The sequence below is a fragment of the Bombina bombina genome, chromosome 2 (assembly GCF_027579735.1).
Source record: "Bombina bombina isolate aBomBom1 chromosome 2, aBomBom1.pri, whole genome shotgun sequence".
Classification (NCBI taxonomy): domain Eukaryota; kingdom Metazoa; phylum Chordata; class Amphibia; order Anura; family Bombinatoridae; genus Bombina; species Bombina bombina.
The window spans coordinates 571,852,476-571,878,646 of NC_069500.1; the positions used below are offsets into that span (position 1 = coordinate 571,852,476).

At 38.8% G+C, this 26,171-nt stretch overlaps 1 protein-coding gene across 1 annotated transcript in view; it reads left to right on the forward strand.

Moving 5' to 3' along the window:
• Window positions 1-26,171, forward strand: part of FRMD3 (FERM domain containing 3) — a 431,322-nt gene that overhangs the window by 254,220 nt on the left and 150,931 nt on the right. The window contains exon 7 of the mRNA XM_053702458.1: window positions 9,848-9,935. Within this exon, the coding sequence (XP_053558433.1) occupies window positions 9,848-9,935 (88 nt within the window). The remainder of the gene's footprint in view (window positions 1-9,847; window positions 9,936-26,171) is intronic.

The following is a 26,171-nucleotide window of genomic DNA, read 5'->3' on the forward strand; positions in this document are numbered from 1 at the left end:
GCGGATTTTCTCAGCAGGCAATCCTTCCATCCAGGGGAATTTTCTCTCCACCCTGAGGTGTTTGTGGAGATTTGTCATGAATAGGGGACTCTGGAGATAGGTCTCATGGTGTCCAGACACAATTGCAAGCTACTCAGATACGGGTCGTGGTCCAGAGATCCCTAGGCAGAGCTGATAGATGCCTTGGCGGTACCTTGGGGGTTCAACCTAGTTTACATTCTTCTACCTCGTGTAGTGGACCGCATCAAGCGGGAGCAAGCTTTGGTTATTCTGATTGCTCTGTTGTGGCTGTGTAGGACGTGGTTTGCGGATCTGGTGGGGATGTCATCGTCTCCTTCATGGAGGTTATCTGTTGGTACAGGGTCCTTTTCAACATCAAAATCTAGATTCTCTGAGACTGACTGCGTGAATATTGAACGCTTAGTCTTGGCCAAGAGATTGTTTTCTGAGAGCGTGATTGATACTCTCGTTCAGGCCAAGTCGGTCTCTTGTTGCATCTATCATAAGGTGTGAAGGACTTACTTGTCCTGGTGTGAGAAGCATGGATATCCTTGGCACAAGGTTAAGGTATCCAGGATTTTGTCCTTTCTCCAGGATGGACTGGAGAAGGGGCTTGCCGCCAGTTCCTTGAAGAGACGAATTTCGACATGATCTGTTCTGTTACAAAAGAGGCTGGCTGAGCTTTCTGATATACAGTCTTTTGTTCAGGCTTTGTCTAGAATCAGGCCTGTTTTTAGACAATCCACTCCTCCTTGGAGTTTGAACTTGGTTCTGAAGGTGTTGCAGAGGGTTCCGTTTGAACCTATGCACTCTGTTGACATTAAGATTCTTTCTTGGAAGGTTCTATTTCTGTTAGCTATTGCATCGGCACGCAGAGTATCTGAGTTGGCGGCCTTGCAATATGAGCCTCCTTATCTGGTGTTTCACACTGATAAGACTGTTCTTCGCACTGGTTTGGGATTTCTCCCCAAAGTTGTGTTTGACCGTAACATAAATCAGGAAATCATTGTTCCTTCTTTGTGTCCTAACCCCTCTTCTCCTAAGGAGAGGTTACTTCACAATTTGGATGTGGTTCGAGCTTTGAAGCTCTATCTTCAGGCTATGAAGGATTTCAGACAGACTACATCTCTTTTTGTGGTGTATTCAGGGAAGCGCAGGGGGAAGAAAGCCTCTGCAACTTCTTTGTCCTTTTGCTTGAGGAGCATGATTTGCTTGGCCTACGAGACAGTGGGACAAGAAAAGTCCATGGCTCCCACCCGTTGCTCCGGTGGGCAGACCTAAATTTAGTTTTTTGTTTTTCTGGCACCATTTATACCCTGATATTTCTCCTACTGTTCATTGTTCCCTCGGCAGAATGACTGGGGGATGAGGGAAGTGGGGGAGGTATTTAAGCCTTTAGCTGGGGTGTCTTTGCCTCCTCCTGGTGGCCAGGTTCTTATTTCCCACAAGTAATGAATGAAGCCGTGGACTCTCCTCCCCACGATGGAAATGAAATTATCAGGTAAGCATAATTTATATTTTTTTATACCCTGAGTTAAATGAAAGTAGACACCTTGAGATTATTATATAAAAGCTCTAGTTATGCAGAATGAAATAACTCTGCAATATATTTGTATTATTTTCATGTAAATTAGCTCTGAAGATTGAGCAAATTCTGATTCTCAGAACTTAAAATGCACCTGCTGATTTCTCAAGGCTAACCCTGCTACATATTTGCCCCTAATTGGCTTTATCAGATAAGAAATACAGTAGTGGCTAGCCTTGTTGCCTGTGGATTAAAGCCAAGATTATACATCATATATATTAATAGGAGGATATTCTTTATATATATATATATATATATATATATATATATATATATATATATATATATATATATATATATATATATATATACAGTATCCCACAAAAGTGAGTACACCCCTCACATTTTTGTAAACATTTTATTATATCTTTTCATTTGATTCTGAAGAAATTACACTTTGCTACAATGTAAAGTAGTGAGTGTACAGCCTGTATAACAGTGTACATTTGCTGTCCCCTCAAAATAACTCAACACACAGCCATTAATGTCTAAACCGTTGACAACAAAAGTGAGTACACCCCTAAGTGGAAATGTCCAAATTGGGCCCAATTGGCTATTTTCCCTCCCCAATATCATGTGACTCGTTAGTGTTACAAGGTCTCAGGTTTTGAATGGGTAGCTGGTGTGTTAAATTTGGCATTATCGCTCTCACACTCTCTCATACTGGTCACTGGAAGTTCAACATGGCACCTCATGGCAAAGAACTCTCTGAAGATCTGAAAAAAAGAATTGTTGCTCTACATAAAGATGGCCTAGGCTATAAGAAGATTGTCAAGACCCTAAAATTGAGCTGCAGCACGGTGGGCAAGACCATACAGCGGTTTCACAGGACAGGTTCTACTCAGAACAGGCCTCTCCATGGTCGACCAAAGAAGTTGAGTGCACGTGCTTAGCGTTATATCCAGAGGTTGTCTTTGGGAAATAGACGTATGAGTGCTGCCAGTATTGCTGCAGAGGATTTTAATGGGGTGGGAGGTCAGCCTGTCAGTGCTCAGACCATACACCGCACACAGCATCAAATTGGTCTGCATGGCTGTTGTCCCAGAAGGAAGCCTCTTCTAAAGATGATGCACAAGAAAGCCCCCAAACAGTTTGCTGAAGACAAGCAGACTAAGGACATGGATTACTGGAACCATGTCCTGTGGTCCGATGAGACCAAGATAAACTTATTTGGTTCAGATGGTGTCAAGCGTGTGTGGCGGCAACCGGGTGAGGATTACAAAGACAAGTGTGTCTTGCCTACAGTCAAGCATGGTAGTGGGAGTGTCATGGTCTGGGCCTGCATGAGTGCTGCCGGCACTGGGGAGCTACAGTTCATTGAGGTAACCATGAATGCCAACATGTACTGTGACATACTGAAGCAGAGCATGATCCCCCCCCCCCTTCGGACACTGGGATGCAGGACAGTATTTTAACATGATAACGACCCCAAACACACCACCTAGATGACCACTGCCTTGCTAAAGAAGCTCAGGGTAAAAGGGAGGGACTGGCCAAGCATTTTTCCAGACCTAAACCCTATTGAGCATCTGTGGGGCATCCTCAAACAGAAGGTGGTAGAGCGTAAGGCAGTGCTGGAAAATAATGGTGGCCACACAAAATATTGACACTTTGGGCCCAATTTGAACATTTCCACTTAGGGTTGTACTCACTTTTGTTGCCAACGGTTTAGACATTATTGGCTGTGTGTTGAGTTATTTTGAGGGGACAGCAAATTTACACAGTTATACAGGCTATACACTCACTACTTTACATTGTAGCAAAGTGTTATTTCTTCAGTGTTGTCACATGAAAAGATATAATAAAATATTTACAAAAATGTGAGGGGTGTACTCACTTTTGTGAGATACTGTATATACTTCTGGACCTTAAAGATCATAATAGAAAATTACTTTACTTTGGACGTATAAAAATCCAGTGGCGGTGTCCTTTACACCACTCCAGCTTAAACTTGGCACTGTTTTGAGGCTTGTGCATAGTTGCTCGTCCATGGAAACCTATTTCATGAATCTTCTGATGCACAGTTTTTGTGCTGATGTTGCTTCCAGAAGCAGTTTGGGAACTCTGTAGTGAGTGATGCAACAGTTGATAGGTGATTTTTACACGGTACGCACTCCACCACTCCAGACCCGCTCTTTGAGTTTCGATGGTCTACCACTTTGAGGCAGTGTGTTGTTGTTGTGCCTTCATAATAAAATCCCCTACAGGTGACCAGGGCAGATCTAATTGGGCAGAAATTCCATAAACAGACTTGTGATAATGGTGGCTTCTCTGGCAGTGCCATGTTTAAAAGTTTCAAGCATTGAATTGTCTTAAACACAAGCTCTTACCTCTTCAAAATGTAAATTGACCTCTTCAAAATGTAAATTTATTATATCTCTAAGATATAATAAATTGAAAGTCTATGAGGGGAAGGAGGTGGGATATCTCTACATGAATGTAACTGGTTTTAAAACGGTATACAAAAATTAATACAATTTGAACAGATATATTTGAGCTTTTGCATTGATCAAGCAGTCACTGTGGAAAATGCATGATGGTCAGGGTTCTGAATTTCACAGAATGCACTCCAGCCTTCTTAGGCACAGTTGAAAACTATAATCACTTTATAACTGATGCATTGGATTTAGTCCTGATGATCAAAACTTTGCCATTATGGAGGAAGTCTTTATATTGTATTGTAGGTAGGGTTGCCACCTCAGCCATGTTTTCCTGGACACTTATGAGTTACACATGCTGTAGGGTGTGCAGGGAGGAACATGAATTGCACCCCTGGATAGCACATGTATAGTGATCCTGGACAGCACTATTCATGTTCCTCCATGCATAACCTGCAGCATGTGTGACTGATAAGTGTCCAGGAAAACAAGGCCGAGATAGCAACCCTAATTGTAGGTATCTGTAATTGAATGTATAAGCATAAAGGAACACTGCTTCGGAATTTGAGTAGACAATTTTCAGAGACATCATTCAGAACTAGACACTCTAGGTCTTGAAATAAATACAGAGCTCTCAAAAACATTTTTAGAAGATAACTTACAGATCTTTATTAGCTCGCAAGTTAAGTCTTGAGCCAAAGCGCAATACAAAATAGAGCTATAAAATGTAGCACTTTTTAACACCTGAAGTAAATCATTATTATTAATTGTATAGCACAGATTATGAAGAATAAAAAATAAATGTACAAATAATTTCACAAAGTGAAACAAAATGACAAATGTGAAAAAAGTGATAAAAACTAAAAAGTTAATTCGATAATGAAAGGCTATATCCGTTCCTAGAGGAATCTCCTGGGACTGTGGTCTTCAAATAGTCCTCAAATGAAATAAGAAAAAGCACAAAATAGTGTAACTCTGTAAACCAACTGGAAGCACTGGTAGAGAAAGGACAATTGGTTACTCACATTTGGTGGAGCTAATACAAGCTCTGTATGATGCGCACACCTACTTTATACTGGTAGGCAAACAGTATCTCACAACGGAATGATATAAAAGAATATTTATTTAAAATCTTTAAAACCGTCACAAATGCAAAGTGAACACCATGACTTAGGGGGATCTGACAGACAATATGAGGGTTATCCCAGTCCAGAGTCAACCACACAACCGGATGGATATGGATGGAGGGCAGAAGCTTAACAGCTTACCAACCGCAATCCTGTACAGGCAAGGTATCACTCCACCCTTGGCGTCACTAGCACATTTTGACGTAATGGTGAGAAAAGAGTTCCTACGTATGTTTCACTGTCCAACTTGCAGCTTTGTCAAGGAATCAGATTCTGAAAACAGATTATGACGAACCCCATTAATTGCGCAACATCGGCTTGGCTCTCAAGTATTATGAATATTACTGCATGCCCCAATAGTAGTATATTATGTGAGGGATCTAGTGCACCTATGCTATCTGACATGCAGATGTTAGTGCACCATAGACTATATTTCGATGGATAAAACCCCCAAAACTTTGGACTTGTAATATGAGCTATTGATTGCGTCACAGTGATGCTAATACACAATAGTACAAATATTTTTGTGCTCCACTTGTAATCTAGGCCTTAATTGATACTGTTTTCTATACAAATTAGTAAACTCTATAATGCTTAAATTTATATTTGTCTTTATTCTCTTGGTATCCATTGTTGAAAAGTATACCTACGTAGGCTCAGGGCAGCAGTGCACTGCTAGGAGCTAACTACTGATTAGTGTCTGAACTTATATGCCTCTATCAGCTCATCTGATGTATTCAGCTAGCTCTTAGTAGTGCATTGTTGCTCGTTCTACAAAGGATACCAAGATAATTAAGCAATTTTGATAGTAGAAGTAAATTGGAAAGCTGTTAACTCCTTAAATGGACATGAAACACAAATTCTTTCTTTCATGATTCAGATAAAGCATATAATTTTAAACCACTTTCCAATTTACTTTTATTTTTTTCATTCTCTTGATATCCTTTATTGAATGAGCAGCAATGCACTACTGGGTAGTAACTGAACACCTTAGTAAGCCAATGACAAGAGGCATATATATGCAGCTACCTCCCAGCCTACCTAGGTATGCTTTTTAACAAAGGATACCAAGAAAACAAAGCTAATTTGATAATATAAGTAAAATGGAAAGTTGTTTAAAATTGCATTCTCTATCTGAATCATTAAAAAAAATAGGATATTTTTTAAGTGGATCTGTCTATTTTCCTTTAAACTTGTGTTTGGATCAAAGCAGATTCTGGAATGAAATTACGACAGATGCAGTAAGCTTTGCTATTAATAAATCAAGGCTTGTATTTGTTTATGAGTACAACTAATATAATTAAGTTAGGAATATTTCATTACAATTGATCCAGTAAATGTATCTGATGTACTAGAGCTGAAAATATCTTGTACAGGGTTTTTCTAGGAAAGGCAAATGTATTTTTACATCCCCTAAGGATTACACTAGTAAAAAGAATATGTAAGATTTGTTTATGGTTCTGGCTTTGTATTATCCTTTTCATCCTCTCTTGTGTGTGGTATTTATTCTGTTATATATTAAAATTATTTCCTTTAATAATCAAGCATAGTATGTAGATGACCTTGAGTGTCACACAGAAGTAGGATTGATGATCAAAAGATATCAGATTGTTTATATTTCTGATATATTTCATTGATCAGAGACTATCTTAGAATCTCTGTATTTATTGTTCCGTTGAAAAGGCAACCAGTGAACATTTAATTTTAATTTAAAATGTTTAATGGAACATAAACCAGCATTGTAATATGCAATCATTATTTTTTTCCCCTGTTTTTGTTGTAAAAACATTTAGAAAGTGTGCATGTTATATTCTCTTCTGAGTCTGTAGCACCGTCATCATAATATGGTGACATTTTACATGACCCTGTAAAAGGAAGATGCCCTCTGCAAACACATCCCATTGTTTATGAGCTCAAAGGGACACTGAACCCACATTTTTTCTTTAATGATTCAGATAGAGCATGCCATTTTAAGCAGCTTTCTAATTTACTCCTATTAGCAATTTTTCTTTGTTCTCTTGCTATCTTTATTTGGAAAAGAGGGCATCTAAGCTAAGGAGCCAGACAATTTTTGGTTCAAACCCCGGACAGCACTTGTTTATTGGTGGGTGAATTTATCCACCAATCGGTAAGAACAACTCAGGTTGTTCACCAAAAAAGGGCCAGCATCTAAACTTACATTCTTGCTTTTCAAATAAAGATACAAAGAGAATGAAGGAAATTTGATAATAGGAGTAAATTAGAAAGTTGCTTAAAATTGCATGCTCTATCCGAATCACGAAAGAAAAATAATTAAGTTTTAGTATCCCTTTAATAATAATAGTTAAGAATCTGTCTCAAATCTGTGTTCAGTGTCCCTTTAAAAGTATTAAGTTGCTTTTCCTATGACTGGCAAAGGGGTGCACATCTGACATGTGCAGGTGCAGTCACTTACAGCTAGATTACGAGTTTTTCGTTTTGAGCTGTGCGGTGCTAACGAGCAGTTTTGTCTCACCGCTCACTTACCTACAGCGCTGGTATTACAGGTTTTTTTCTACCTTAATTCCGATTAGCTGATAGAATTCTATCAGCCAATCGGAATCTAAGGGACGCCATCTTGGATGACGTCACTTAAAGGTACCTTCATTCGTCTTTAGTCGTCGGATGAAGAGGATGCTCCGCGTCGGATGTCTTGAAGATGGACCCGCTCCGCGCTGGATGAATGAAAATATAAGATGCCGTCTGGATGAAGACTTCTGCCCGTCTGGAGGACCACTTCGCCCAGCTCGGATGAAGACTTTTCCCGGCTTCGTTGAGGACTTCGGCCCAGCTTGGATAAAGACTTCTCCTGGTAAGTCGATCTTCAGGGGGTTAGTGTTAGGTTTTTTTAAGGGTGTATTGGGTGGGTTTTATTTTTAGGTTAGGGTTTGGCTTGCAAAAGAGCTAAATGCCCTTTTAAGGGCAATACCCATCCAAATGCCCTTTTCAGGGCAATGGGGAGCTTAGATTTTTTTAGATAGTATTTTATTTGGGGGGTTGGTTGTGTGGGTGGTGGGGTTTACTGTTGGGGGGGTTGTTTGTATTTTTTTTTTACAGGTAAAAGTGCTGATTACTTTGGGGCAATGCCCCGCAAAAGGCACTTTTAAGGGCTATTGATAGTTTAGGCTATGTTTTTTTTTTTAGTTTTTTTTTTGGGGGGGGGGCTTTTTTTTATTTTGATAGGGCTATTAGATTAGTTGTAATTAGTTTAAATATCTTGTAATTTGTTTATTATTTTCTGTAATTTAGTGTTTTTTTTTAGTTTGTACTTTAGCTAATTTAATTTAATTGATTTAATTGTTGTTAATTTACTTAATTATAATGTAAGGTTAGGTGTTATTGTAACTTAGGTTAGGTTTTATTTTACAGGTAAATTTGTATTTATTTTAGCTAGGTAGTTATTAAATAGTTAATAACTATTTAATAACTATTCTACCTAGTTAAAATAAATACAAACTTGCCTGTAAAATAAAAAAAAATCCTAAAATAGCTACAATGTAACTATTATTTATATTGTAGCTAGCTTAGGGTTTATTTTATAGGTAAGTATTTAGTTTTAAATAGGAATAATGTAGTTAATGATAGTAATTTTCTTTAGATTTATTTAAATTATATTTAAGTTAGGGGGTGTTAGGGTTAGAGTTAGACTTAGATTTAGGCATTAATAACTTTAATATAGTGGCGGCGATGTTGGGGGCGGCAAATTAGGGGTTAATAAATATAATGTAAGTGTCGGCGATGTTGGGGGCAGCAGATTAGGGGTTCATAAATATAATGTAGGTGGCTGCGTTGTCCTGAGCGGCAGATTAGGGGTTAATAATTTTATTTTAGTGTTTGCGATGCGGGAGGGCCTCGGTTTAGGGGTTAATAGGTAGTTTATGGGTGTTAGTGTACTTTTTAGCACTTTAGTTGTGAGTTTTATGTTACGGCGTTGTACCATAAAACTCTTTACTAACTTTAGAATGCGTTACGGATCTTGGAGGTAGAGGGTGTACCGTTCACTTTTTGGCCTCCCAGGACAGACTCATAATATCAGCTCTATGGAAGTCCCATAGAAAAAAGACTTTACGAAGTTTACGTAAGTCGTTTTGCGGTAAGGCCAAAGAAGTGTGCAGTGACCCTAAACCTTCAAGACTCGTAATAGCAGCGGTAGGGAAAAAGCAGCGTTAGGACCTCTTAACGCTGCCTTTTTAACCTAACGCACAACTCGTAATCTAGTCGTTAGTTTCCTTCTCAGTTCAAGGAAATTATTAAGAAATCTGGCAAGATTATGGTGAAATCACATGCGATTATGGCAACATCCCATAAAACCACAGCAAAGAAATGTGCGACATTCAAATGAAAGTAGCAAGAAGAGGTGAATGGTAACCTGAGTTTTAAAGAAAGAAAACCCTGATATACCTCATTAGATTTGTTTTCTTTCTCATTCATTTATGCTGAGTAACATGTCCCTTTAACCTCTATAGAGAGTTACAGATTTAGGTTCAGGGGACTTAGGGGCATTTGCACAGGAGGGTCATCAGAAGTGATAAGTTGATTGTACATTTAAATAGATAATGGTCTGGTTTTTATATATAACACTAATATGGAAACATATAGATAAAAATATACATCAGAGTACGTAAACATAACTTGCCACAATGCACTTTATTACCTTCCACTGTTTCATTTGAAAACTGAAGACAATTCAATTCCCTTGAGCCGCTGACCTTTTCTTTATTTTCTTCATATCCTTGCAGAGGTCAGAGCCCAGCTGCTGCAGAATTTAATTTGCTGTTGAAAGCACATTCCTTGGAAACATATGGAGTTGACCCCCACCCTTGTAAGGTAATATTGTGTTTTGTGTTTTTTTACTAAACATTTAACATATCCGCTGCATGAGAAGCAAAGATTTAACACTCTGTTGGTTTTATTGATGGAACACTTACAGTGAGTAGCCTGTAAATTAACAGTACTAATCCTGTTTTCTGTCACTACAAATTGTAGAGATTATTATTCAGACTTCATGTTATTTACTTAACTGATTGTACTTGACCTTGTTTAATTTGTGTTCCATGTGCTCATATATTGTGTAGTTACCTAGGTTTTAAAACTAAGTGCAGCGTCCGGAATAGAACAGACAAGACAAATACATTATGTTCATTTTATTTGTTTCGTGGCACAAATATTTAACAGTAGAGCTAGAAATACTTTCTGCTACTCACAAAACATCATATTTGACCAAGTCAAAGAGAGATTATACTCTATAATTATTATTATTATTATTATTATTATTATTATCAGGTATTTGTAGAGCACCAACAGATTCCGCAGTGCTGTAAACATAGTCAATATACAGGATAGCTTTTGTAGGGGTCAAGTGGGTAGAGGGCTCTGCCGAGAGTTTCACTGTTGTAGTCGGCTCTTATGAAGCGATCTGTAAACAGCTGGGCCCATAGGCTTACAATCTAAGGGGTTCAAGGGGAAAGCAATGGCGTTAGGAAAGGTTAGTGTTGGTTGTATGCATCCCTGAATAGTAGAGTTTTTAGGGAGTGCTTGAAGCTGTTAAAACTAGGGGAGAGTCTTATGGAGCGAGGCAGGGAATTCCACAAGATGGGGGCCAGTCTGGAGAAGTCCTGTAAACATGAATGTGAGGAAGTAACAAGAGAGGAGGAGAGTAGGAGATCCTGAGCTGATCGAAGGGGACGGGAGGGAGAGTATCGAGAGACAAGTTCTGAGATGTAGGGAGGAGCAGTGCAGTTGAGAGCTTTATATGTCAGGGTGAGGATTTTATGTTTAATCCTAGAGGCAAGAGGAAGCCAGTCAAGGGATTGGCAGAGAGGTGCAGTAGATGAAGAGCGACGAGTAAGGAAGATGAGCCTGGCAGAGGCATTCATAATGGATTGTAAAGGAGCTATGCGGCAGCTAGGTAGACCAGAGAGGACGGAATTGCAGTAGTCAAGGCGGGAAAAGATGAGAGAGTGGATTAAAATCTTGGTTGTATCTTGTGTAACGAAATGTCTAATTTTAGCAATGTTTTTAAGGTGGAAGCGGCAGGTTTTAGCCAAGGACTGGATGTGAGGAGTGAAGGAAAGATCTGAGTCAAGTATGACCCCAAGACATCGGGCGAGCGGGGTAGGGGTAATGATGGAATTATCAACAGTTATAGAAATTTTGGGGGTGGAGACATTGGAAGAAGGGGGACAAATAAGGAGTTCAGTTTTGGAGAGATTTAGCTTAAGGTAGTGAGAGGACATCCAAGATGAGATGTGAGAAAGACAGTTAGTGACACGGGTTAGTAAGGAAGGAGGTAGGTCTGGTGCAGAGAGGTAGATTTGGGTGTCATCGGCATACAAATGGTATTGAAACCCATGGGACTTTATTAAGGAACCTAGTGATGACGTGTAGCTTGAGAAGATAAGGGGACCAAGGACAGAGCCTTGAGGTACCCCAACAGAAAGTGGTAACGGGGCAGAGGATGCTCCGGAGAAGGCTACACTAAATGTGCGGTTAGTCAGATAGGAAGAGAACCACGAGAGAGCTGTATCACAGATGCCGAAGGATTGGAGGGTTTGGAGCAGCAGAGGGTGGTCAACAGTGTCAAAGGCTGCAGACAGGTCAAGGAGCATAAGCAGAGAGAAGTGGCCTTTGGATTTTGCTGTAAGTAGGTCATTGGTAACCTTGACAATTGCTGTCTCTGTAGAGTGATGGGAACGAAATCCAGATTGCAGTGGGTCAAGAAGAGAGTTTAGTGTAAGGAAATGGGATAGACGTGCGTAAACTAGCTTTTCGAGGAGCTTTGAGGCAAGAGGGAGTAGGGAAATAGGGCGGTAATTGGGAGGGGAGGTTGGATCAAGGGAAGGTTTTTTGAGGATAGGTGTAACCAGTGCATGTTTTAGAGATGAGGGAAATATACCAGTGCTGAGGGAGAGGTTGAAAATGGGGGTGAGGGTAGAAGAGAGGGAGGGGAGTAGCTGTGAGGGGATGGGGTCGAGGGGACAGGTAGTGAGGTGGGAGGACAGTATAAGGGCAGAAACTTCATCCTCATTAACAGGGGCAAAAGAGCTGCATTTTTGGATATTTGGGTTTTGGGTGATCATGAGCTTTTGAGGGGGTGGGAGATGGGAAGTATGTTGAGAGCTGATTTCACTTCTGATGGAGTCAATTTTGTTGTTGAAGTGGCTTGCAAAATCTTGAGCTGAGAGAGAGGTTGTGTTAGGAGGTGGGGGTGGGCGGAGAAGAGTGTTGAACGCGTTGAACAGACGTTTAGGGTTAGAGGAAAGAGTAGAGATGAGATTAGAAAAGTATTGTTGCTTATAAAGATTAAGGGCAGAATAGTAGGAGTTCAGGATGAACTTGTAGTGAAGAAAGTCAGCTGAACTCCGAGATTTCCTCCAATGTCGCTTAGCAGTACGGGGCATCTGCGTAGGTATCGTGTTAGAGGAGTATGCCAGGGCTGAGGATGAGAGTGTGGTTTCTGAGCTAAGGTTGGAGGGGCCAGAGTGTCAATGACCGATGTAAGGGTGGAATTATACTGGCAGATAGATTGGTCAGGGCAGGAAAAGGAGGTGATGGATGAGAGGAGAGGTTTGAGAGAGCTAGCGAGCTGATGCAGATCTAGTGACTTAGTGCTTCTGTGAAGTTTGGTGTGAGGGGTAGAGGGAGAGGGTGTTGTAGGTAGGGAAGTGATGTTGCAAGTTAGGAGAAAATAATGAAAATAAAGTAATATGGTTTAGGCAAAAAATAAATATAGATATATATAAATATATATGTTCCAGTAATTCCACATCCACAATCTGGCATATAAACTTCATACGACAATGTTTTGATTATTTCCCCAGTAGCTACTTACTCTCCGAATAATGGTGTAAATGTCATTATCAAATTGAAAGAAAAAAAGATTAAGGTTTGTCATGAGCTCTGTTGTATTAAAAAAACAAATAAAAACGCCTGTGTGACATTTGGCAGCAATGCCCAGAGCTAAGATATAGGGTTAGAAGTAGAGAAGGAGGTTACTAGGTTGTTGGGGACCCCTGTCCCTCTAGATCTCTGTCTCTGGTTGTTCAATAAGGTCCCAAAAAATGTACTAAACTGCAGAAAAAAAATTGTTTAATATGGTGTGTAATAGCCTAAAAATTCTTCTAGATAGGAATTGGAAGATCAAGGTAATCCCATCCATAGCACAGTGGATTCAAAAATGTCACTTTACAACTAGAGGAATATTATTTTGTGAAGTTTTAATATTCTGCTATATATGATCAAATGAAAATTCTATGGGTAGATTTTATTTTAAAGAAATTTAAAGAAATTTAGCTCATCACTTTAGCTAATTTCTTAGCTATACACTATAGTATATGTATTGAAAATGATTTGGTTAATCTTCCCAATAAAATGGTTAGAACTGTTTTCGAGTATAGTTAAATGGAGACAGTTATAACTTTCTATGTTCCTCATTTTAACTTCAACTTTGGAAGTATAATGGTCTTTGCAACAATGCTTATGTAAATTGGTCTTAATTGTAGATGAATGATCATATGTACAGTATACACAATGTAACTGAAGGTTTTGTATTATGGTTTAATAATGAAAATGTAACCAGATGCATTTATTGAATAGTTTGATTGTGATTTGTTACTATGCTGGTTTCAATAAATAAATATATAAAAATAAATAAACGTACCCATCTCACAAATGTTTGCTAGATGCACAGACTGGGGGATATATGGGTCAAGCTTTAAACCACTTATTAGGAATAGTGATAAACAAGTCTTTTTTTTATCTCTCTGCGCTAGTATTCTACAAATAATAAATGAATACAATTATTAAAATGTTAATGATTTTTGTCTGGCGCTAACTGCCTGACGCTCTGTGGACTGTACAGCTACCTGATAGTGCTATTGAACACCCAGGGCTGTGCATTTTGCAGGGTCATGGGATGTGTACCCGGTCCAGTCTGAGAGTGCAGTCCACTTCTGTGTTTTGTATGTATAAATATAGATAGATAGATAGATAGATAGATAGATACAGTGTTGTATTCAAAATGATTCAACCCCCATTGCAAATCAGGTTTATTGTCAAAATTTACAGACTTTCAGCTGTTTGCAATGAACATATCAATCAAAAGCTATTCAAATAGCTCAACACAGCAAATGCTTTTCCCCAAATTCAACTGAAAATGCAACTTTTAATAAATTCTCTAGTCTCAAAATTATTCAACCCCCTGAATAGAAACCCTCACAACAGCACAAATATGCAAAACAGGTGCTGTCTCAAGCACACCCGATGCAACTAATCAAGGGCTTCATTTGTTGCACCAGGTGTGCTTGAGCTAGAACACATGAGATACCTGAACTGGCTATGGGTTTGTTGAGTGTCAAGTTTGATGTTAGAAATACGGCTAAGTAAAAAAAAATGGTTCAAAAAGTTAAGAGAAGAGATCCTCACCTGGAACAGTATACAAAAAGATAGCAAAGGCACTGAATGTTCCTAGAGACACCATTGGAAGCATAGTTTGCAAGTTTAAAGTTAAAGGAACAGTGGTTACACTACCTGTACAGGGCAGAAAAAGGAAGCTAACAGCTGCAACCAGATTTCTGAGAAGGCAGGTTGAGAAAAACCTTTGAGTGAGTGCAAAAGACCTGCAGCAAGACTTGGTGGCAACAGGCACTGAGGTTTCAGTTAAAGGGACAGTCTAGTATAAATTAAACTTTCATTATTCAGATAGGACTTTTAATTTTAATTGACTTTCCAATTTACTTTTATCATCAAATTTGCTTTTTTCTCTTGGTATTCTTAGTTTAAACTAAACCTAGGTAGGCTCATATGCTAATTTATAAGCCCTTGAGGGCTGCCTCTTATCACATGCTTTTTAAATCTCTTTTCAACACAAAGAAACAGAAAGTACACGTGGGCCATATAGATAACACTGTGCTCAGGCACAGGGGGTTATTTAAGATTAAGCACAAAACAATGCTAAATTTAAGACATTAGATAATAAACAGTCACAGTCATGTGATCAGGGGGCTGGAAGAAGGTTCCTAGATACAAGGTAATCAGAGATGTAAAAAGTATATTAATATAACTGTTTTGGTTATGCAAAACTAGGGAATGGGTAATAAAGGGATTATCTATCTTTTAAAACGATAACAATTCTATGGTTGACTGTCCCTTTAAGCATGGTGGTGGCTCGATGATGCTCTAGGGCTGCTTTGCATCCTCTGGCACTGGAAACCTGCAGCGTGATGCTCTAGGGCTGCTTTACATCCTCTGGCACTGGAAACCTGCAGCGTGATGCTCTAGGGCTGCTTTGCATCCTCTGGCACTGGAAACCTGCAGCGTGATGCTCTAGGGCTGCTTTGCATCCTCTGGCACTGGAAACCTGCAGCGTGATGCTCTAGGGCTGCTTTGCATCCTCTGGCACTGGAAACCTGCAGCGTGATGCTCTAGGGCTGCTTTGCATCCTCTGGCACTGGAAACCTGCAGCGTGATGCTCTAGGGCTGCTTTGCATCTTCTGGCACTGGAAACCTGCAGCGTGATGCTCTAGGGCTGCTTTGCATCCTCTGGCACTGGAAACCTGCAGCGTGATGCTCTAGGGCTGCTTTGCATCCTCTGGCACTGGAAACCTGCAGCGTGATGCTCTAGGGCTGCTTTGCATCCTCTGGCACTGGAAACCTGCAGCGTGATGCTCTAGGGCTGCTTTGCATCTTCTGGCACTGGAAACCTGCAGCGTGATGCTCTAGGGCTGCTTTGCATCCTCTGGCACTGGAAACCTGCAGCGTGATGCTCTAGGGCTGCTTTGCATCCTCTGGCACTGGAAAGCTGCAGCGTGATGCTCTAGGGCTGCTTTGCATCCTCTGGCACTGGAAACCTGCAGCGTGATGCTCTAGGGCTGCTTTGCATCCTCTGGCACTGGAAACCTGCAGCGTGATGCTCTAGGGCTGCTTTGCATCCTCTGGCACTGGAAACCTGTAGCGTGATGCTCTAGGGCTGCTTTGCATCCTCTGGCACTGGAAACCTGCAGCGTGATGCTCTAGGGCTGCTTTGCATCCTCTGGCACTGGAAACCTGCAGCGTGATGCTCTAGGGCTGCTTTGCATCTTCTGGCACTGGAAAGCTGCAGCGTGATGCTCTAGGGCTGCTTTGCATCCTCTGGCACTGGAAACCTGCAGCGTGATGCTCTAGGGCTGCTTTGCATCCTCTGGCACTGGAAAGCTGCAGCGTGATGCTCTAGGGCTGCTTTGCATCCTCTGGCACTGGAAACCTGCAGCGTGAGGCTCTAGGGCTACTTTGCATCCTCTGGCACTGGAAACCTGCAGCGTGATGCTCTAGGGCTGCTTTGCATCCTCTGGCACTGGAAAGCTGCAGCGTGATGCTCTAGGGCTGCTTTACATCCTCTGGCACTGGAAACCTGCAGCGTGATGCTCTAGGGCTGCTTTACATCCTCTGGCACTGGAAACCTGCAGCGTGATGCTCTAGGGCTGCTTTACATCCTCTGGCACTGGAAACCTGCAGCGTGATGCTCTAGGGCTGCTTTGCATCCTCTGGCACTGGAAACCTGCAGCGTGATGCTCTAGGGCTGCTTTACATCCTCTGGCACTGGAAAGCTGCAGCGTGATGCTCTAGGGCTGCTTTGCATCCTCTGGCACTGGAAAGCTGCAGCGTGATGCTCTAGGGCTGCTTTGCATCCTCTGGCACTGGAAAGCTGCAGCGTGATGCTCTAGAGCTGCTTTGCATCCTCTGACACTGGAAAGCTGCAGCGTGATGCTCTAGGGCTGCTTTGCATCCTCTGGCACTGGAAAGCTGCAGCGTGATGCTCTAGGGCTGCTTTGCATCCTCTGGCACTGGAAAGCTGCAGCGTGATGCTCTAGGGCTGCTTTGCATCCTCTGGCACTGGAAACCTGCAGCGTGATGCTCTAGGGCTGCTTTACATCCTCTGGCACTGGAAAGCTGCAGCGTGATGCTCTAGGGCTGCTTTGCATCCTCTGGCACTGGAAACCTGCAGCGTGATGCTCTAGGGCTGCTTTGCATCCTCTGGCACTGGAAAGCATGATGGAATTATTGAAGTTCAGGAAATCCTTGGAGAAAATCTCATGCTGTCTGTTTGGAAGCTGAAGCTTGGGCGTTATTAGACCTTCCAACTGGACAATGATCCCAAGCATACCTCAAATTCCACCAAGGCGTGTTTGCAGAAGTCCTGGAAAATTCTACAGTGGCCATCACATTCATCTGACTTAAACCCCCTAGAAAATCCCTGGTGGAATTTGAAGAATGCGGTTGTATCACGCAAACCCAAGAATATTACTGGGGCCATTGCTCATGGAACGCTGCCAGAAGCTGGTGTCTGGCTATGCATCTCATTTGCAGCAGGTCATAACAGCAAAAGGGTGCTCTACTAAGTACTAAAGATGCTTGCCATGAAGGGGTTAAATCATTTTGAGACTGCAGAATTCATTAAAAGTTGCATTTTCATTTAATTTCGGGGAACCACTTGAAGCATTCATTGTGTTGAGCTATTTAAATTGCTTTTGTTTGATTTGTTCATTGCAATCAGCTAAAGGTCTGTAAATTTTGACAATAAACCTGATTTGCAATGGGGGTTGAATAATATTGATTACAACTGTATACATATAGTACATACATATACATATTTAGACATGTATATGTATGTATCTGAATGTTAAAGCCCTTTGAGACCTCCTATCTCTGAGCTCTTATAACTTTTTTATGATATTTTTAAAAAAATAATTGTATTAGACAGTGTTATTATGAATGTAGCTGTACTTTTAAATGTAATTTGTATGTGTTTTGTGCAACTTTTTTGTTCCGCGTAACCGTTAACCAGAGCTCTGAAGTATCCCAACTCACGTTAAACTTTCAACTTGTAATACGTGCACTACTTCCGAAATGTGCAAAGAGCCGTGATAAACCCCTTTGTGCTCGCACGCAACAGTTAGGGCACCACTCGTAATCTAACCCTTTATATATATATATATATATATATATATATATATATATATATATATATATATATGTGTGTGTGTGTCATACTTAAATTTTTTTATAATTATTTATTGGTCAACACTCAAAATTTTAGCGTGTCATACAAAAAAGAAGAAAAATAAATATTTGTTATGTGTCAAGCACGTCATTACAATATGAATGTATATATACACATAACAAAAACAAATCATATCAATATTTTATGCTGCTGTGGACATTGGTGACTTAACATATTTTCTGTATAGCTATGAAATCAATTAAGTGTTGGATTTTTCATTAATATATAAAAGAAAAGTAAAAAAAAAGAGAAAGAACAAAAAAAAAAAAAAAAGGGAGGGAGGGGGCAAAAGAAACCCCCCAGCCATCCCCTTGTGGGTTCCACCAATTAAAAGGTTTTAACCTTCTATGTCTCTCTTGGGCAGGTCCGACCATTTTTTTGGAAGCACCTCCTCTATAATGCTGCTATTTTCTGTAGTGGAAATATAAATTGTAGTTGAGTTGTAATTGGCCAAGTTAAAATAACTGTTAGCCATTTATCAAAGTAAGCTCTAAGCTGACTTTCCTGAAGTAATTTATTGTCTTGTAACTCTGCTGTCATTTGTAGTTTCATAGTATTGACAAATTCTGCTATACTAGGTGCACCAAGTGGCCTCCATTCTCTGAAGATTAAATTTTGTGCGGCCAAAATAGCCTTGTTTATAAGGTGCTGATGTGGGATTAAGATACAAAGAAAAGAAATTAATCTTACTCCAATACTATCTCATTTTCTGACAGGCCCATAGACAGTGCATTATATCTGCTTTCTCTGCTTTGCACCTATTACAATAACTTTTTTTGACTGTTTCCGGACCATTTCAGTTGTGATTCTCTCCAGGTAATTATTATGGTGGCATTTTCAGCTAAATATATACTTTTCATTATTTCCTCAATCTTTATATCTGGAAAATTTTTAATAAATCCCACCTTCAGTTTTTTTTATATATTCTTGGCCACATTTATTCAATAATATTTTCTACCGGTATGAAATTGAGCATATATATATATATATATATATATATATAGATATATATATAGATATATATAGATATATATACATATATACATACATACTGTATATATGTTTTATATATGTTGATCCCTGCTGCTATTTATTTCAAGTTCCAATCCCACCCTTTTGCTGGCACCTCTGTGTAAGATAACTCCTCACTTGCAGATATGCGTAGACGTTTTTTGGGAAGAGATGATATCTACTAGATAATTCTGCATAAATTCTTATTGATGTTTTATCCTCATTAATAAGTTGCAGCAAACAACTTAATCCCTTCCCTTGCCACTCTTTAAAAAAACAATATTATAAAGGCCTAGTTTGAAATCCAAAATACCCGTGATCGGTATAAATTGGGATATTTGATAGTCGACTGACATTAGGTTGCAATATTTTTGCCAGGCTCAAACAATGTTTGAGAAGGTCAACATCTTGCTGACACTACTAGGTTATTTGGCAAGCGGGTGGTGAAGTATTGCTTTTAAACTAAAGGGTGCAATTAAGCTAGATTCTATGTCATAATGTTTAGTGTATTCTGCTTCTGTAAACCAGTTGAACGCGTATTTAACCATAGTTATCCAGTTGTAATATTTAATATTCGGTAATGAGAATCCCCTCAATTTTCTAAGTTCAGTAAGTCTATCCATGGCTAGACAATGCTTTTTTTTTGGCTCCGATAAAATTTGAACATGCCCTATTATACCCAGTAATGTCTTGCTTTGCGATAAATATGGGTAGATTTTGTATTGAAAATAGAATGTGTGTAAATATTATTGTTTTAATCAACATGATCTTTGCAGAGAGAGAGACAAAAACAATTACATTTATTCAGCTCTTTGTCTAAATTTTTAAAGAATTTTGTGTAATTAAGTTTATACCATTCTTGCGGGCATCTTCCCAGCTTGATCCCTAGATAATTAATACAGTTGTGCTCAAAAGTTTACATACCCTGGCAGAATTTATGATTTCTTGGCCATTTTTCAGAGAATATGAATGATAACACAAAAACTTTTCTTTTACTCACGGTTAGTGTTTGGCTGAAGCTATTTATTATCAACCAACTGTGTTTACTCTTTTTATATCATAATGACAACATAAACTACCCAAATGGCCCTGATCAAAAGTTTACATACCCTGGTGATTTTGGCCTGATAACATGCACACAAGTTGACACAAAGGGGTTTGAATGGCTATTAAAGGTAACTAAAGGTCAATGAGTTTCTGTACTCCTGACAGACCCTTTCATCTTTCATCCAGTGCTGCACTGACGATTCTGGATTCTTTGTCATGGGGAAAGCAAAAGAATTGTCAAAGGATCTGCGGGAAAAGGTAGCTGAACTGTATAAAACAGGAAAGGGATATAAAAAGATATGAATTGAGAATGCAAATCAGCAGTGTTCAAACTCTAATAATGAAGTGAAAAATGAGGGGTTCTGTTGAAACCAAACCACGGTCAGGTAGACCAACTAAAATTTCAGCCACAACTGCCAGGAAAATTGTTCGGGATGCAAAGACAAACCCACAAATAGCCTTAGGTGAAATACAGGACATGTGGTGTGGATGTTTCAAAATGCACAATAAGGAGGCACTTGAAGAAAGATGGGCTGCATTGTCGAGTCGCCAGAAGAAAGCCATTACTACGCAAAGGCCACAAAGTATGCAACTTACAATACGCCAAACAGCACAGAGACAAGCCTCAAACCTTCTGGCACAAAGTCATTTGGAGTGATGAGAACAAAATTTAGATTTTTGGCCACAACCATAAACGCTACATTTGGAGAGGAGTCAACAAGGCCTATGATGAAAGGTACACCATTCCTACTGTGAAACACGGAGGTGGATTGCTGATGTTTTGGGGATGTGTGAGCTACAAAGGCACAGGAAATTTGGTCAGAATTGATGGCAAGATGAATGCAGTATGTTATCAAACAGAACGCCTCATTTTCCACTTCTTGATTAGAGTTTGAACACCGCTGATTTGCATTCTCAATTCCTTGGATATCTTTTTATATCCCTTTCCTGTTTTATACAGTTCAATTACCTTTTTCCCACAGATCCTTTGACAATTATTTTTCTTTCCCCATGACTCAGAATCCAGAAACGTCAGTGCAGCACTGGATGAAAGATGCAAGGGTCTATCAGGAGTCCAGAAACTCATTGACCTTTTATACACACACACTAATTACAAGCAAACAGATCACAGGTGAGGATGGTTACCTTTAATAGCCATTCAAATCCCTTTGTGTCAACTTGTGTGCATGTTATCAAGCCAAAATCACCAGGGTATGTAAACTTTTGATCAGGGTCATTTGGGTAGTTTCTGTTGTCATTATGATTTAAAAAGAGTAAACACAATTGATTGATAATAAATGGCTTCAGCCAAACACTAACCATGAGTGAAAGAAAATTTTTTGTGTTATCTTTCATATTCTTTGAAAAATGTCCAAGAAATCATAAATTCTGCCAGGGTATGTAAACTTATGAGCACAACTGTATATGTAGATTCTTGGAAAGGGTGTTTATAACAGCTCTTTGCTGTCTTATATACCCATAGTATTTCCGATTTATTTGAGTTTATTTTATAACCAGAGAATTTACTATAACACTCAATGATTTCTAGGCATTTTGGAATATTTACTTTAGTATCTTTGAGAAATAGCATAATATCATCTGCATATAATAAAATTACCACTAACCACCCCCCCCCCCCCCCAGGTTAATTCCCTTTATATATTTTCTTAAGTATATAGCTAACGGTTCTAGCAAGATGTTAAATAATAGAGGGGAAAGAAGACACCCCTGTTGGGGTCCCCTCTGCAGTGTAATATATTGTGACAGCTCATTGTTCACTAGCAATTGTGATCTAGGTTTATCATAAATTAGATTGATCAGGTTAACAATGTTTCCTGAGAATTCAAATTTTGTGAGTGAAGTGGACAAATGATCCCAGCTAATGGAATCAAATGCATTTTCAGCATTGATGGTTACGAGCGCCATGTCATTTGCTTTATGTTTTTCCATTTTATCTCTATTGTTAAATTAGTAATCTAGGGTTAGTAGTACTTTGTGCATATTTCGGACTGGATTTCTTCCTGACATAAAACCTGTTTGGTCTTCATTTATTAGAACTCATATAACTTTTTTAGGTCTCTCTGAAATAATATACATGACTAAATTATAATCTAGATTCAGCAAATATATGGGCCTATAAGAACCCATGTCCCCTGGATCTTTCCCTTTTTTGTGTATAAGTGAGATTACTGAATCTGTGAAATAACGTTATTGCATCTTATTATGCAGGAAGTATAAATTGAGCAATTTACATAGTGTGTCTGAAATACCCGTTTTAATCATTTTCTAGAATTCGGCAGATAATCCACCTGGACCGGGGGCTTTGGCAGATTTCATTTTATCTATAGCTAATCCTATTTCCTCTGGTGTGATTACTTTATTGATTTGCTCTTAATTAAAGGAATCATACTTTTCGTTTTTCTAAATTTCGTACGTTTTGCCAGATGTTTCGCTGATATTCCTTGATATCCCTGAAACGCTGCCCTAGCTTTCAAATCTTCAAAAGACCATTTTTTTTAGATACAGTTCTCTTTCTGTTTTAACCAGTGAATATTTATTCCAAGTTGCTATATTTGGATTAAGTAAATATTTCCTATAGCTGTTCTTAAGATGATTTGCTAGTTGTATGTCCCTACTCCCTACACGTAGACTTTTTTTTTATTGTTATCATATGTGCCTTAATTTCCCCCCTCAATACAGTCTTCCCCGCCTCCCAAAAAATCTCTATATTTTTATGCAGATACTCATAATTAAAATTGTTATATACGTACGTATCTATCAGTGAGCCAATTACAGAAGCGGGTATTATTACTCATAAAGCTTGGGAAGCGGAAAGAGTTTTAAATATTTCCCCGAATATACTGAGTTTAAAATTTAAACTAATGATGGCATGATCTGATAATATTATGTCTGCTATTTGGGTTTCAATATCTAAGGCAAAAAAACTATCCTCTATTAAGAACATGTCAATCCTTGAATTTTTTTTTATATGCTTTAGATTCACAGGAATAAGTTTCCAAGTCTGGTTGTTGTGGACGCCAAATGTCTTTCAGTCTCAGAACCTTACAAAATTCTCTCAAGCATTTTACTTCTTTTAAATATCTGGGAGATGGTTTTTGTTGAAATCTATCCATTTCTGGATACATTGTTAGATTAAAATCTCCTGCTACTACTGGATTCTGTTCCAAGTATAGAGTTAGTTTCTTCCTAAAATTCTGCCAGAAATCTGTATCCTGTCTATTTTGACAGTACACATTACAGAATGACCATATCTTTTTCTCAATTTCTACCTGCATAATTATAAATCGACCCGAAGAATCTAACGCTTGTTTAACTATTTTTTTATATACATTTTTTGTTAAAAAGTATAGCAACTTGACATTTCCTCTTAGGGGTAGCTACAGTTTCCTCAATCCAGTTTGCCTTTAATTTGGGCATCTCAGAAGCTTTTAAATGCAGTTCTTGCAAGAAAATTATGTCAGGATTTAGTTTTTTTAAGATTTTAAAAAATGTGTTTACGCTTACTAGGAGAGGTGAATTCCCCACATTCAATGATATAAGTTTTAAGTTAGTATATTTCTAATGTTGGTGGAATCCCAGAGAGGAAGAAGGAGGGGGAAATACTTTATTTCTCTTGTAAAGGTGTATCCAGTCCACGGGTTCATCCATTACTTGTGGGATATTCTCCTTCCCAACAGGAAGTTGCAAGAGGACACCCACAGCAGAGCTGTCTATATAGCTCCTCCCCTAACTGCCACCCCCAGTCATTCTCTTGCAACTATACCTATGTTTTGTTATGCATTTATTCTAGTCCTAACGCTTTGCTTTAGTTTTCCAGTCATGCTAACTTTTTCAGTGCTATTATGTGTTGCAATGTTCTATCCAGTGAATGTGTAGGACGTGCTTAAAATGTTGGCAAGAATAAAATTCTCTGGTTAATATGTTTTTACCGTTGTAATGAGAGATTTGCACTATTCTTAGCTCAGGGTCGCAATATGGATAGAGCACCCTGTGCTATTAATAAAGCTCCACTTGTAATCTAGGCCTATAACAGAACTGATTTCGCAACTTGCAGCTATGGGGCAGTTGCAAATCTCATACAATTTAGCAATTTTCCAGTCATAATGTTGCTGCAAGATTTTTTTTAGACATAATATTAGTTTCAGAAACATGTTTTTTTTTTAAATATAAGCCAGTGACAAGAGGCCTCTAATTATCAGCTAGCTCCCAGTAGTGCATTGCTGCTTCTGAGCCTGCCTAGGTTTGTTTTTCAACAAAGGATACCAAAGAATGAAGTCAGTTTGATAATAGAAGTAAACTGAAAAGTCTTAAAACTGTGCTAAATCATAACATTTTCACTTTCTCAGTTATCATTAGTTACATACTGTAAGTATGAATTCCAAGCTGTTCCTGAAATGTAACAACTTGTCTTTTTTATGTTGGTTAAATCTGTTGGTTTAGCTTGTTATGTAATGGATGATTGCATTGTTTGGGACAATAAAGCTGCTTTTTATTACCCATAAAACAAAATGGAAGTACAAGTTGTGTCTTTATGATGATTTGCTTCATGTTATAAGTGAATTCCACTAGATTATTTTTTTTCAAGCCATAGTGGATTCATTTGACCATTAATATGTTGTGCTGGAATAAAGATCACTTTGTTTTGCAGTGTAAATGCCACATCATGAAGGTCAGAACAAAACAGCAACTGTGTTTATGGCTTGTTTGTTGACATCATAAATGCAACTGGTTAGAACATGTCCTTAGCTCTCTTGCAGTACTTTTATTTCCTTGAGAACATTTGGTTTATTTGCAAGATGAACTGATCTTGATTAAACTCACCTATAATTGTTCAGTATGCATATAATTGTTCCTGTGCATTTCTAAAAAAAAAATGGATCAGATGTAAAGGTTTCAAGATTATTTGTAAAATAGTTACAAATCCTCATATGCTATTATTTTTTATGTTTCAGTAAGTTCTTTCTTTAAAGGGACACTAAAAGTCAAAATTAAACCTTCATGATTCTGATATTCAGATAGATCATGCAATGGTAAAAAAATTTTCAATTCACTTCTATTATCAAAATGTGCATAATATTTTTGTATGTACACTTGAGACACCATCTCTTATACGTTTATACAAATTGTGATTGGCTGATGGCTGTCACATGATACAGGGGAAGGGAAATTAAAATAACTGATTTTTTTCTGAAAAAAAAAAGTACTACTCATTTGAAATTGAGACGAGTGAGGTGGCATAGAGCAAAAAAGAAGCAGTTTGCTTATGTGAACCTGCTCCACATAGCCGGGAAAAGCTGCCAAAGCAGCTTAATAAATTTACCCCTTAGTGTGTTTGCATTGTCATTGTGATTATGTAATTCTACTGTATTTAATGGTCCTTTCATTATTTGCGTGGTGTAAATGCTTAACTTAAAGGGTCAGTAAAGTCAAAATTAAGCTTTCATTGTTAAAATTTACATCTATTATCTTGTTTGCGTTGTTCTCTTTGTATCCTTTGTTGAAAAGCATACCTAGGTAGGCTCAGGAGCAGCATTGCACTACTGGGAGTTAGCTGTTGATTGACAGCTGCACACATATGCCTTTTGTCATACATTAAAACTATAATATGCTAATTTTTAATATTAAAATAACTTGAAAAATATTTTTGCTGTTAAAGTAACATTAAAATGAATGTAAATTTAGATGATAAAGTGCCCGTTTTTTAAAAATCCGATTAAAAACAGGGGCACTTTAATTCATAAAAATTTACATTTCCGCTGCATCGCTTCCCCCGCCCGTCGCAAATCCTCTTCCCGGGTCTAAAATGAGGAGTCTGGCTTCCTCCAATCACGGCGTTGAATCAGATACTGATTACCCCGGGGGGGGGAGCCGTGATTGGAGGATGACTGATCATTTCTGACGTATGAAGAGTCTTACGACAACTGGGGGAACCGCTGGAGCAGCTGTCA